General features: G+C 39.3%; 1 protein-coding gene across 1 annotated transcript; it reads left to right on the top strand.

The window, feature by feature from the left end:
- Positions 1–370: 370 nt before the first annotated feature.
- Positions 371–13,122, top strand: ice1 (KIAA0947-like (H. sapiens)). Its single transcript, XM_078253416.1, has 23 exons — positions 371–592; positions 786–844; positions 2,990–3,101; positions 3,308–3,384; positions 3,495–3,532; positions 3,653–3,735; positions 3,945–4,021; positions 4,173–4,210; positions 4,339–4,421; positions 4,574–4,650; positions 4,854–4,891; positions 5,023–5,105; positions 5,205–5,241; positions 5,506–5,562; positions 5,732–5,821; positions 5,986–6,353; positions 6,971–9,496; positions 9,943–10,111; positions 10,387–10,547; positions 11,256–11,446; positions 11,585–11,685; positions 11,798–11,896; positions 12,286–13,122. The coding sequence occupies exons 1-23, from the start codon at positions 512–514 to the stop codon at positions 12,483–12,485; spliced, it is 4,845 nt and encodes a 1,614-aa protein (XP_078109542.1). The 5' UTR covers positions 371–511; the 3' UTR covers positions 12,486–13,122.
- The last annotated feature ends 591 nt before the right edge of the window (positions 13,123–13,713 follow it).

The following is a 13,713-nucleotide window of genomic DNA, read 5'->3' on the forward strand; positions in this document are numbered from 1 at the left end:
CTGATTCTGATTCTGATTCTGATACATGGGTGTATTATGTTGTTATACAGTCTTAACCAGAGTGGTAGAGGAAAGACTTACTATCTCTATGGCTTTGGTCTTAACTAGACGATTACACTGCCCCTGCTGGCCGGTACGCGCTGTTGTAAACGCCCATGCCATTTGCCAAAACGAACTGCCTGACGCTAAATCCGAATGTCCGGAAACATCATATTTCAGCCGACAAAAAAAATCTAATATACAACTGAACGCCTATCTTAGGCGCATTCAATTGAATACACTAGAATGTGAAAGTGGTTAAAACGTAGAAAGAAATATTTCATTTTAAGTTAACCGGCATTTCACAAAGCTCCCTTTGTGGGTCCTGGCTTGGGTCCTTGGTCAACGTGGGAGACGCGAAAATGTGAAGTTTATTTTGAACCTGTCTGGAATTTGTGTCATATTGACATAGTCGTCAATTTATATAATATAAAATAACGGCTGTGAGTGTTTCGGTGAAATCTGTCTTACCATGATGCCAGGGGACAGTCAGTCCAAAACGGCAGTAATTGCCGCCGTTGGAAACTGTCAGAACTGCTCTGTTTTGCACCAGGTCAGATCATCTTTATATGATAGAAAAGTCAATTAAAAAGTTTAATTTCGTCTTTGTTGACTGAACATAAACAGTCATCAACGATTGTGACGCGATTCATCTGTTTTTTATCTTATCAGCTCAGAACGTTGTTGGTAATTATGCATTTTCCTTTGTTTGTTTTTGTTTTGATTCGTCCCGTCTCTTATTACAGAGCCTGACCGAATATGTGTCGTCATTTCTGGCACTGAAACAGAAGATACCGCTTTCTGAGTGAGTAGAATGTATTCTGATTGCCATGGCAACAAATCATAAATAAATAGCTAGCCGTGACATAAAGTTGGGCACTTGAAATAGCTAGCTACTTCGTCTTTTGAAATATCTAACACCTTTCAGTATTCAGGAAAACATACACATGTTGTACTGAGATTTCCACGGAGCTCGGGCAGGTATCCGGTGTAAACTAGATAAATGTAATAATTTGTGTTTACTAACTTTAATTATCGATTTGTACCCTAACTTAGCTATTTTAACGTAACTTTGTGTGCTGTCTGCGGGAAAGTGTCTTTCCACTAAAATGAATTGACTTAATTAGATTAGAACTACGTCATTTTGAATGTCCTTACTAAATATAACAAGTTAACGTTAGCATAGTCACACATAAAAATCAAGACTATTGAGTAGCAACGTGAGCTATATTGCTAACTAGCTAAACAGTTGTAACTACAGTTAGCTAACTGACGTTAGGTGTCTGTTTGCTTTTGCTGTTATTTTTTTTTCTTGACGTAAAACTTCCAAATCCAAATATGTTTGTGATATATATACAGTACTGTGCAAAAGTCTTAGGCAGGTGTGAAAAAATGCTGTAAACTAAGAATGCTTTCAAAAATATAAATAATGATTGTTTAGTTTTATCAATTTACAAATTGCTAAGTGTGCGAACAAAAGAAAAATCTAAATCACATCAATATTTGGTGTTACTAACCTTTGCCTTCAAACCAGCATCAATTCTTATAGGTACTTGCAAAAAGTCAGGGATTTTGTAGGATTGTAGTCAGGTGTATGATGACAATTATAGTATATAGGTAGTTATGCTGCATCAGCAAGGTCTCTTCCAGACAAATATTTCAAAGCAGACTGGTATTTCAAGATGTGCTGTTCAAGCTCTTTTGAAAAAGCACAAAGAAACGGGCAACGTTGAGGATCGTAGATGCAGTGGTCGGCCAAGGAAACTTAGTGCAGCAGATGAAAAACACATCAAGCTTGGGATATGGGAAGATGTCCAGCAGTGCCATCAGCTCAGAACTGGCAAAAACCAGTGGGACCCAGGTACACCCATCTACTGTCCGGAGAAGTCTGGCCAGGAGTGGTCTTCATGGAAGAGTTGCAGCCAAAAAGCCATACCTCCGACATAGAAACAAGGCCAAGCGAGTCAACTATGCACAAAAACATAGGAACTGGGGTGCAGAAAAATGGCAGCAGGTGCTCTGGACTGATGAGTCAAAATTTTAAATATTTGGCTGTAGCAGAAGGCAGTTTGTCCGCCGAAGGGCTGGAGAGCGGTACAATAATGAGTGTCTGCAGGCAACAGTGAAGCATGGTGGAGGTTCCTTGGAAGTTTGGGGTTGCATTTCTGCAAATGGAGTTGGAGATTTGGTCAGGATTAATGGTGTCCTCAGTGCTGAGAAATACAGGCAAATACTTATCCATCATGCAATACCATCAGGGAGGCGTATGATTGGCCCCAAATTTATTCTGCAGCAGGACAACGACCCCAAACATACAGCCAAGGTCATTAAGTATCTTCAGTGTAAAGAAGAACAAGAAGTCCTGGAAGTGATGGCATGGCCCCCAAAGAGCCCTGATCTCAGCATCACAGTCTGTCTGGGATAACATGAAGAGACAGAAGGATTTGAGGAAGCCTACATCCACAGAAGATCTGTGGTTAGTTCTCCAAGGTGTTTGGAACAACCTACCTGCCGAGTTCCTTCAAAGACTTTGTGCAAGTGTACCTAGAAGAATTGATGCTGTCTTGAAGGCAAAGGGTGGTCACACCAAATATTGATTTGATATAGATATCTCTTCTGTTCATTCACTGCATTTTGTTAATTGATGAAAATAAACTATTAACGCTTCCATTTTTGAAAGCATTCTTAGTTAACAGCATTTTTTCATACCTGCCTAAGACTTTTGCACAGTATTGTATATGCAGATATTTTTTTTTCTACCCTCAACATGCATTTTCATAATGGCGTCAATGAAACAATACTCTGTAGGGCTAATATACTTAAAGGACCTCAATAATTGTCTTTCCATGTAGCTCGTTTTTGAAGAATAAATACACACAGGCAGATATGTTCTTTCATGTTGCATGCAACTGGGTTTAACACGTTCCTATTCTTAACATGCTTTATGCAGTGACACAATCAGGCTTCAACAACAGCTGGAAGAGCTGCAGATCAGATTGGTTACTCTGGAGAAAAAGACGGCAGATTATGAATCTGTGCAAGCAGAACTGGAGGAAAAGAAGGTACAGTATGCTCTTTCTCTGTAGAATCCCATTTAAAGCATATTCCTCATGATTGTAATAGTGTATCTGTCTCTAGTGCTACAACACAAAATCTGCCCAGGTCTGAATACATTTCCCCAACTTTTTCCTAAATGTTAGTGGCTTTTTTTCTTTTCTTTGTTTTTCTGCCATTATGCTGATATTCACACTGTGAATTCTTCTTATAGGGTGCCCTTAAGACCTATGAACAGATGTCTGAAGAGATGGAAAAATTGAAGCACCAGAACAGCAAGATGATGGCAGAGTAAGAGATAATTATGACATAATGTGCAGATAATTATATTATAATGGTATTATCCTTGTGGTAGGAGAATGTTAACTATTTTTTATTTTTATTTTTTTTACGTCCCTCAGGAATAAGAAGCTTGAAGACCAGCTAAAGGATGTGAAAGGTACTTAGAATTCACATCCTGTAACTTTTACAAGTGAAGAGTTACATACCTTGTAAATAATAGTATGTGTTAAAATGCAACCCTGCTTTTTTTTTGCTAAATTCTTTTTCAACCGATTAGAACTGACAGAAACACAGTCACTTGAAAATGCACAGCTGAAGAGGGAAAAGGCCGTAGTAGAAAATGATTTGCTGGAAACTCAGGTAAGCAAACAAGTGCTCTCCAAATACACTTCAGTCATTTTAATTTGTTGTAATCTCATAACCGGAGCTTTTTATATATATATATATATATATATATATATATATATATATATATATATATATATATAGAGAGAGAGAGAGAGAGACTAAATGTAGCTCAGGAAACGTTATAATCTTGGGAAATAATCTTTTAATTTTCACCTCTTCAGACATTGTTGAAGAAATCTCAGGCACAAGCAGATCATGTTGACAAGTTGATAGAAGAGAATGCCAAGACAACAAGCATGTAAGAACTTACACTTGCTTTGCATATGTGGTTTTCTTAAATTGATGGCAGAGTAATAAATAATTAGCTCATAATTATGACAGCGCAGATAATGATATCATGTTATAATCCTTGGGGTAAAATGTTAACTATTATTTTTTACGTCCCTCAGGAATACGAAGCTTGAAGACCAGCTAAAGGATGTGAAAGGTACTTAGCATTCAGATGCCGTAACTTTGACCACTGAAGAGTTACATAACTTATGTTAAAAATGTGTTTAAATGCACCCCTGATTTTTTTTTTTTTTTTTTTTGCTAAATTATCTTTCAACCTCTTAGAACTGACAGAAACACAGTCACTTGAAAATGCACAGCTGAAGAGGGAAAAAGCCGTAGTAGAAAATGATTTGCTGGAAACTCGGGTAAGCAAACAAGTGCTCTCCAAATACACTTGAGTCATTTGAATTTGCTGCGCCACATAACTGACAATGAATGAGAATCGTTAGGAGCTTTAGCCTAAATGTAGCTCAGGAAACTTCATAATTGTTGGAAATTTGTATTTTCACCTCTTCAGACATCTTTGAAGAAATCTCAGGCAGAAGCAGATCAAGTTGAAAAGTTGATGGAGGAGAACGCCAAGACGACAAGCATGTAAGAACTTCCACCTGCCTTGCATATGTGTAATTGGGCTTTAAGAATTGTCATGTTTTTTTCCCCTCTCCTTGTGTCTTTTCATGTTATATGTTATGTTACATTATGATCATTCATGGGTCATTCTTTACCTTCTTTTGTTTGTGAGAAAATCTTTAAAAAGATATTATGCTAAAACGTCCTGTGTTTTTTTTTTTTTTTAGAAAGGACAGCCTCGAAAATAAAGTTAGACTGCTTGAAGGTTGGTATTGAAAATTGGATTTCACACAACATAAATAATGATATTATGTTCACAAGGCTGTCTTGAATCTGTGTTTATATGACAATGCTTGTTTGGTGGTTTAGCTATACATATTTCTGTCCTTTTTTCAGAGTCAGTTTGCAACCAGAATCATCAAATATCCCAACTGAGCAAAGAAAAGATCCTGCTAGAGAGAAATATTGATGACCTCCAGGTGCAGTAATGACCTTTTGTAAACGGAAAATTGGTGGAGGTGTCTTATCAATAATACTGAACTGGCCTTTGTTTGTGTATAATTTCAATTCATTTGCAGGTGAGACTGATGAAACTGGAAAGAGAAATGAGTAAAGGTAAACAAGTAACAACTTCATTTATAAATACAGTGAATGCTTATTTTGATGTGGTAGGATATTGTTTCTTCAAGAAGTTAGCTTTTCAGTAATCAAGAAAAATAGCTAAAACGCTTCCAAATCACCCAACCTTTTGAATTAGGTTTCACATGCCATAATGTAGAGGAAGTTAATCTGATCTATATAAGAGCAGCAACCTTTTCTGGCCTCAAAAATCACATTTAAGTTCAAATTTAAGCAATTTCTGACTTTTCTTCTCAACAGAATATAGGAGCACATCAACTCAAGCAAGTGTACCTGAGGAGCCTAAAGTTGACAAAGGTATGCCGTCAGCCTCACTTATTATTTAATATTTATATAAATATTTATTATTATTACTTATTCATGAGGATCGAATCACATGCATTAACCCTAAAAGCAGATTGTTGTAATTTTTACTTTTGCAGCGTGTGATTGTTTGTGTGTGTTTTTTGTTGTTGTTTTTTTTCAGAAAAGTTCCAGATGCTTCTACAGAGCTTGTGGGCATGTGTGGAACCTAAACAACAGCAGCAATCCTCAACAGACCTGTTGCACTTACCTGGTAGGGCATCGTTAGGCTCTCTTGTATATCTGTGTTATTATTGACACAACTCAGCAAGTGTCCTCACTTTTGAATACTTCTTGTTCTTCAGTTTTTGTTTGTATTTCTTTCACCATTCATGCATTTATTGCAATCCTTTCTTTTTTTTCTTTTTGTAATTTCAGAGTCCAGGTCCAAGCAAGTTCTACACTCCTCCCCACAAAACAGACTGCACTCTCATCTGAGTAACGCATCCCACTCTGCTTCTCACAAGAGCAGAGAATCCCACAGTTACCCCATGCAGACAGAAGACACCTTTACACAGTTAAAGGCCTCTCCTCATTGGGAGAAAGCCATCAAGCAGCAAGCATCTATGCAGTCAACAAGTAGTGCCAAGAAACAAACAGACACTCCCAAAAAAAGAAAGCGATTGTCCAAGGAACACAAAACTGAGGAGTCATCTACTGACTTGGGCAGCTCCGAAGTGTCTGTTGAGGAGATAATGGCATTGTTCAAACCAATGCTTGCCTGCATTTCACCACTACCAGATTTGGTAAGAATTCAGAAATGCTTCATGCAAATGCTTTTTTTTTTTTAATTACCGACTAATATGCCGTTTCCCCTATATTTATTTGTGACGTTGAAATCTCTTTAGATGCGCAGTGCAAGATGTTATTATAATCACAATGAATAAACAAGCAATTTAAAAAGAAGTCACAGAAGATAGAATGTCAAACCACTTTCCAAAGGGTATGTCTGTGTCATCCACTAGTTCAAGACGCTGTTAGTTAATTTATCCTAAAATATTTAAAAACCACTTGATTGTTCAGTTTTGAATTAAAAAATACAAAGTACATTCTGGATAGTGCGTCATTGTGAATTGACTGAGTTGAATTATGATCAATTGAGAAACTCACAAAACTCTATTTCCTTGTATAACTTGTTTGTGGATATAGGCTATACATGTGATTTATATGTTCAAAAAGTACAGATTGTGTCTTTTTAACAAAGCACAACTTTGTCACACCAACACTCCTGTAATGTAATTCCAAAGTGACTCAATTAAGCACTGGCATTTTTCTTGCCTTCTGATTACCCTGGCCCTTCTAAAAGTGCCACGGTGGTTGTATCTTATTGCAAACTACATCGGTGTGTTCTTCTTTCTGTCAGGACACAGAGATGGAATCGACGGAGACAACTGATGGGGAAAAGGAAAACCATCCCAAAATCTCTGATGACTCGGTTCCTTGTCACCAAGAAGCGTCCTTACCCATCACAACATCAGAAGAAACAAGTCACTGTCCAAAGACTTCTGCACTACCAACCGAGGGGAAGGCAGAAGACTTGCCAGTGGTCACAACACAGGAAGGGGAACGCATTTCCAATGAAAATGACTCGGGACAAATTGAGTTGAGTGGCGTTACTGAAATGAAGGGCAACAGCAGCACAGATGGTGAGGAAATCCATTTTCAAAAAGACATGGAGACTGAGCAGGAGCCAGAGGCTGTGTGTTTAGTATCCGCATCATCTTCTTCTTCTTCCACATCAGACATAACAATTTTGGTTGAGGTTGTCTCGGTAACTACTGAAAGTCAAAAGGGATCCTGCAGTGCAAGTCCCAGTAGCAGTGGTGCCAGTTGCATCTCTGAAAGTGAAAATGCTTTAGGAAAGGCCAACGAGGATCACTCAGAGACTATTACAAAGATGGATGTAGACACAAGCCTGAGTGATGTTACTGGTGCTGAAACAGTCACTCCTGATGGTGGAGAGTCACCCAGAAGGAGTGATAAAACAGCACTCTCTGAAGAAACAGGAGATGTACAGTTAGATACTTCCTCCACATTCATTGACTCTGCGAGAGACGCTGAGGTTACCAATACAGAAAATGGTTCAGAAATGGGCAATCAAGATGCCACAGTCTTTAAACCCCAGGATAACATAGGCTGTCTTGGCGAGGACACAGATGTGCCAGACTATACCCCCTGTTTTTCAGGCAGCAGTGATGACATCGGTAGTGTCTCCAATAAAACTGTTGAAGAGAGGCTTGAAAGTGATGCATCCGTAAAACCTATTGGGGAGGAAGATGGGAATGAAGCCCAAGGAACTGGAGCTGTTGATGTAGCAGCTTCTCCCTCAGAGTCAAATGACGCTAATAGAACTCCGTCTCCTCACAAGTCTCCACTGTTGAAGAAGGAAGATGACAAGTCCCATGCTCACCTCGTGCTGGAATCTGGTCAAGCAAATGTTGAAACTCCTTCAAAAAAGGATGTTGACAAGGAGACTTTGGAGAGTGAAATACTATCAGATCATGGACCTTCCCTTTCTGACTCCCAAGAGACTGTTAACTGTGAATCTATGAAAGAAAATCTACATTCTGTGTGCAGGCAGTTGAGTCCTACATGTCTGTTACCCACTTTAAAATTGCAGCCTTTCGAAACACATGCAAACCCAGGAAGATTGAATGTCGGTGTTAACATTGAACACAGTTCAACGACCAAAGAAACTCTACAGTCTGTGCCTAGTTTAGAAGAGGAAGGTGTCATTGAAAATGCTATTGTCAAAGACTTGCTTCAGGACAGCATAGACGCAAGTAACCATAAAGTGGCCAAATATAAATTACGCTCTGGTAGGTCTACTACCTCATTAAAGAGTGCTGCTGCCACAAATGGACAAAATAAATGTTTGAAGTCGCGTACAAAAGTGCTTGAAAAACAAAGCCCACATGTGATCAGAGAGGGAAAACCTAGCCCAGTGGGTGATTCAACTACAGCTCAATCACCAGAATGCATAGGCCAAGTTCGGTCTGAAATGGGCCCTCCACTTCCTCGTGTCCTAACCCCCCTGAGCACACCTCCAAAGGCGGGCAAATCGATCAATCCAAGGCAGGCTATTGGGAAACTGTCATTTCCCTCACCCATGGATAGATTGGCTTCCCCTACCACTCCTGTCCAGGCCCACTTGACACCCAACAGCCAGCAGCTGAGTTCCTCATCTCTAAACGGAGTCCCCTCATCGCCACTTCAGTTTGGCTCTGCCACTCCGAAACATGCCGTGCCGGTTCCAGGTCGTCTGCCCGTGACGGCAATGAATTCTTCCCCGTCGTCTTCCTCCACCCCCGTGTGTCAGGAAAACTCCATGAGGATTCTTGACACCATGTACCCAGAGCTCTCTGCCCACGCCCGGACTCTGAGCATTCTAAGAGGGAACGTCGGTCTCAGCATTTGTTCATCGGAGAGTGGAACATTACCAACAACAACCGAAAGTCAGATGTCTTGCTTTAAAACTATCAACTCCGCTTCAACGGCCTTCACCAAGACTGAGATGAGAGGAGAAAAAAGACAGGGCGTCGGTATGCCTCAACCTAAAAGCAGCAAATGTCTCCGGCTAGATAACTGCTCTCCTACTGTCAGTCGCAAGCAGGTGCCTTCCTCTTCCTCAAACAGTGGAGAGGAGACCACCTCACCCCAGACTCCGAGGCTCCAACGGCTCAAAAATGAGACAACCACTCCATCCACGGAAGGTGGAGAACCTGCAGAGCAAAATCTTATCGTTAACTATTTAAAGAAGATTGAAAATCAGTGTTTTGATCTATTGCCTGTGATCCAGAGCCACCTGTATGTTGGTAACCTGCCCAAAAAGCCTGTCTTGAGAGACGAGGAGAAGGAGGTTATCTCTGAGATTTGCCAAAGCAGCTTGGTGAGTATGCTGGTTTGTTGCCATTCATCCACTGACTTAATTCTGACACTCTGGTCACTTTGCATTGTTTTACTAGTATTAGTAACATCTTAAAAGAGAAACTAGCATTTTTCAGGTGATCTCTGAGGTCATTTCATTTCCAATGCCATCATTCTTATCTGCATAACTGAATCAAAGAAACGGGTTTAATATTATTTTATTGCAAAAACAATTGTAGGTAAAAAAAAAAAAAAACTACATGATTCTTGTTTACAGAATTGGCTCATTACCATCACAGTACAGTACTTGTGACAACGTGAAGATGTGAATGGCTCTTGCGTTGCCTCCTGACAAAAACTGTAAAGTCAAAGCACCTGCCAATAGCCCATAAGACAAAGTGTGTTGTTTTCAGAAGTCTTTGTCTATGAAAAATTGACTTGTCCATGTTTTCTCACTTTTCTCTTCAGCTTCAGGCAGATGATATGATTTTGGCCATCCTGAACAAGCTGAAAGCAGAGAAAAGAGATCTCAGCATTAACTACATGCAAGCCCTCTGTAGAGTCCACACAGGGCTCTGTAGACAGAAGAGAGACTGGGAGAAGGCTCACATCTTGGCCCACAGCCTTCTCACAGAAGGTTAGCAATTTGTGTCATACTGTATTCCTTAAAGCCCCTTACACACACTTGATACACCCGCAAAAGTGTTTGAACTTATTGTGGCTAACTAAGTCTTTTCTCTTAACTGGGAGGTTGAATAAAGAAGTCTTTATTGCACCTAGATTTTTGTTTTAATCTATCTGTCCTTGTTTTTAACTAAAGTCACTCAAGTGTACTTGCCAGCTAAGGCACCACTTAAGCTTAAATTTGATCAATGCTTTTTCTTTCATTTTTTTGTGTCTTCCCTACTGCAGATTTCCCAGACTCTGCTAAGCTGATATTGTTTGTGGTGACAACATGGCCCAATGTTCTCTCACATGGTAGTTCTATGTGCCAGGCAATACATACTGTCACCAAACTGAAAGCACAAGAACACCTCCTCAGCTGCCTTTCAGCATTCCTTGGTTGGGAGAAGGTAAAGTATTTGTAGAAATGGGGTTCTATATTTGTCATACTGCATATGTTTTACTCAAATCCAGCTTGTCTGATGTATATCCTCAGACTTTTAAAGGAAGTGGCTGGTGCAAACATTGCCATTTCATTTTGAATTTGAAATACCTTTTAAGTAGGGCTGCACAATTAATCGCAATTGTATCGAAATCGCAATATGGACTAGTGCAATATCCAAATCGCGGGGGGGGGGCAATATTTCTTAATGGCAAAATATGTGTCAAACTTTGCTGAATGAAGTATTGTGGTGCTGCAGAGATGTCCCGGCCTACAAATCGTATCCCACAGACTAAAGAAAAAAAATCTTTGTTTGGTACAGATCCTCGCAAAAAATCACACTATAATCATTTTAATTTCTTTCGATGTTAATAATTTTCAATGAAAATGAGAATAATGATACAAAAACGATCATTCCCTCCAATATCGTGAATCATATCCTAATCGCAATATCACTCAAAAATAATCCCAATTAAATATTTCCCTCATATCGTGCAGCCCTACCTTTTTTTTAAGGGCATTTTAGCTTTTTACACTGTTTGATTTCTAACCTGTGTGACCTTAGTTTAGAGTCAGTTCATTGTCTTTTATCACATCATCCCTTCTTTCCCATTTGTATCCTCTCAAATTAAGTAGAACAAGCCCTCTAAAGCCCTATCTCCCTATATCGCTGCAGAGTCCTCCCTGTGACATTGATGATCTGATCTCCAGAACACTGTCTGATATACGGTCAGGGTCTTGCCTGTCTTTCACCAAACACAGTCGGTACGGGCATGACCTGGGGACTGAGGCTTGGCAGCACGTCTTAACACTGCAACTCCTTTGTGCACACAAGAAGTGGCAGTGGACCTATGATAATGTTTTGGGGTATGTTACTTATTCTGACTTACTTTTTCTGACTTGAAGCTAGGGTAAATGTGTAAAACTTGGTTAAAGAAGTTACCCATTTGTGTAAGCAAACATCTTGCGTAATCCTGTGCTAATATGTTCATTTTGCTTTGACAGCAAGGAGTTGTGGCCATTAATGAACACTTGGGTGACACAGCCCAGAGATCAACAAGCCCCCGTCTCTGATGTGACCGTCGCCACTGTACTCCGACTCATAGGTCAGTTGTTTCGTTAATTGACTTGGGTGTTAACCATAACCTGAAGTGAAGTGTAATTCAATGATCACCAGAGGACTGTTGAGAATTCTTATTGTCATTTTGTTTTAAATAGGACGCCTTGGTCAACTGGGAATAGAAGAGAAGTGTGTTTCCTCTGTGGTAACTGTCGCCAACGTCATCAACGCGTTGGGTAGGCATGGACACACTGAAGGTACGAAATATGAGAAACCTTGGTAAATACAGAATGATTCAGTTTGGCTGTAACCGATCCACAGCCTCTATTGTGTGCTGAGAGTGCTGCCAATTTCCCACAGACATGCCTTTCATTGATCATGATTTTTGGAACACAAATCTTTATCTTTTTCACGTGTGGGCTCACAACTACTTACCTGTGTGTATTTAAGCAGATTCCAGTTTTTATATATCACCGTGGCATTTTAAAGTATGAGCGTTTGTATTTATTATTTATTATAATTGTGCCAAATAAATTTAAAAAAATAACTATAATGCTGCTCTGACATCTTGATGGGAAAGGAAAAGGCCATCCAGCAGATGTATTTCCAGTAAGAAGTCTAATCGCGTCATGCCTTCTCTCCCCAGGTGTGCCATGGGAGGTCCAGTTAGCAGCCATCTACTGCATCTACGACTTGTCTCCGTGCAACCCCAAGCAAGCCCTGGATGCCCTGGCAGGATGGAGAGGAGAAACATCTCAGAGTGTCCCTCCTGCTATTACTAGCTGCATTAACCAGTTAGCTTCTCTCTGCAGACAGGTCGACCTGAGAGAGACGCACATGCTGTAGAAATCCACATGAACATGCATGTCAGCCTGTATCTATTTTAAAGACAGAGGGAAAGGACATCCCACTATGCACCTCAAAGTTCATTTTAACTTGCTGACTGGCAGCCTATGAAAGAGCTGTTTACCATTTGCGCTCATGAATGGGTTTTGTGCTTTTTCTAATACAGGGTGTCTGGAGGTTCATAGTGAGTCTTTAATTAGAATGTGCTGTCAAAGACAGTTTCAGACAGTGATTTTAGTTTTTTTTTGTATGTGCACTTCTACTTTAAAATGAACACATCATTTATATGTACTCCATTATCTATTTTGTAGCAAATGTTTCCTCAATTTTTATTGTTGGAGACGTGTAAAATTTGGTTTCCTAAAATTTTAAACTGTCCACACCCTGTAATAAATGTACTGGCATAACTCCCTGCCTTTTTCTGCTGTTCTCAGGTAATGCTCTAAAATATTGTAGAATATGTACTTGTTGTGGTTTAACTGTGGTGCTGTTGTATATGCTCCTTCATTCAAGTGTTTGTAAATATGAGGTATTGATGTTTGTATGAATGAAAAATAAGATTGCCACAGTAAATGTTTTGTACAGTTTAAAGTTTCAGAGGTTATTTTATTTTCAAATTAAAATATATTGAACCAAATCATCGTCTGTTTTGGTGCATTCTCTCCTCACCTGCCCTATTGCAATATACAGTATCACAACGCCATTAAACTTCCCCCTTGAATTTCAACTGATCAATATGTTTCAGCTATGTGAGAATACGTATTTTACAAACCCACATTTCTGAAGAAAGAATAAAAAGCGCTGTTTACACCTTGTAGCTCAAAGCCATTTACCACAGCATTAATATAAATAAAAAAAATGATGATAAAGGCGGCGACTAATGATGGAGGAAAATTACTACAACTATAATGTTTTTTTGCGGCCCGGTCTGATCTGTGAAATATGGTATGACATTAAAAGCTACAATTTCCGGGGCTACCTTATAAAATAAAAGCCCGAACCACATTTTAAACTTTATGTTTAAGGTATTCTCTACCTAATACCTATGTGAAGAAAATTATTTAAGATCATATTACTGGAATTTAAATGACATTATTGCATTATTTTGACTTTAAAAACATTTTAAAGAAATTCTGAATAAGAAAGTCGTTTTAGATAGGGTTTGAAATAAATCCTCAAAACTAGGACTAGGACAAACAACATATGACATTAATACATTTTGGTTTGA

The sequence above is a fragment of the Sander vitreus genome, chromosome 6 (genome assembly GCF_031162955.1).
Source record: "Sander vitreus isolate 19-12246 chromosome 6, sanVit1, whole genome shotgun sequence".
Taxonomy (NCBI): Eukaryota; Metazoa; Chordata; class Actinopteri; order Perciformes; family Percidae; genus Sander; species Sander vitreus.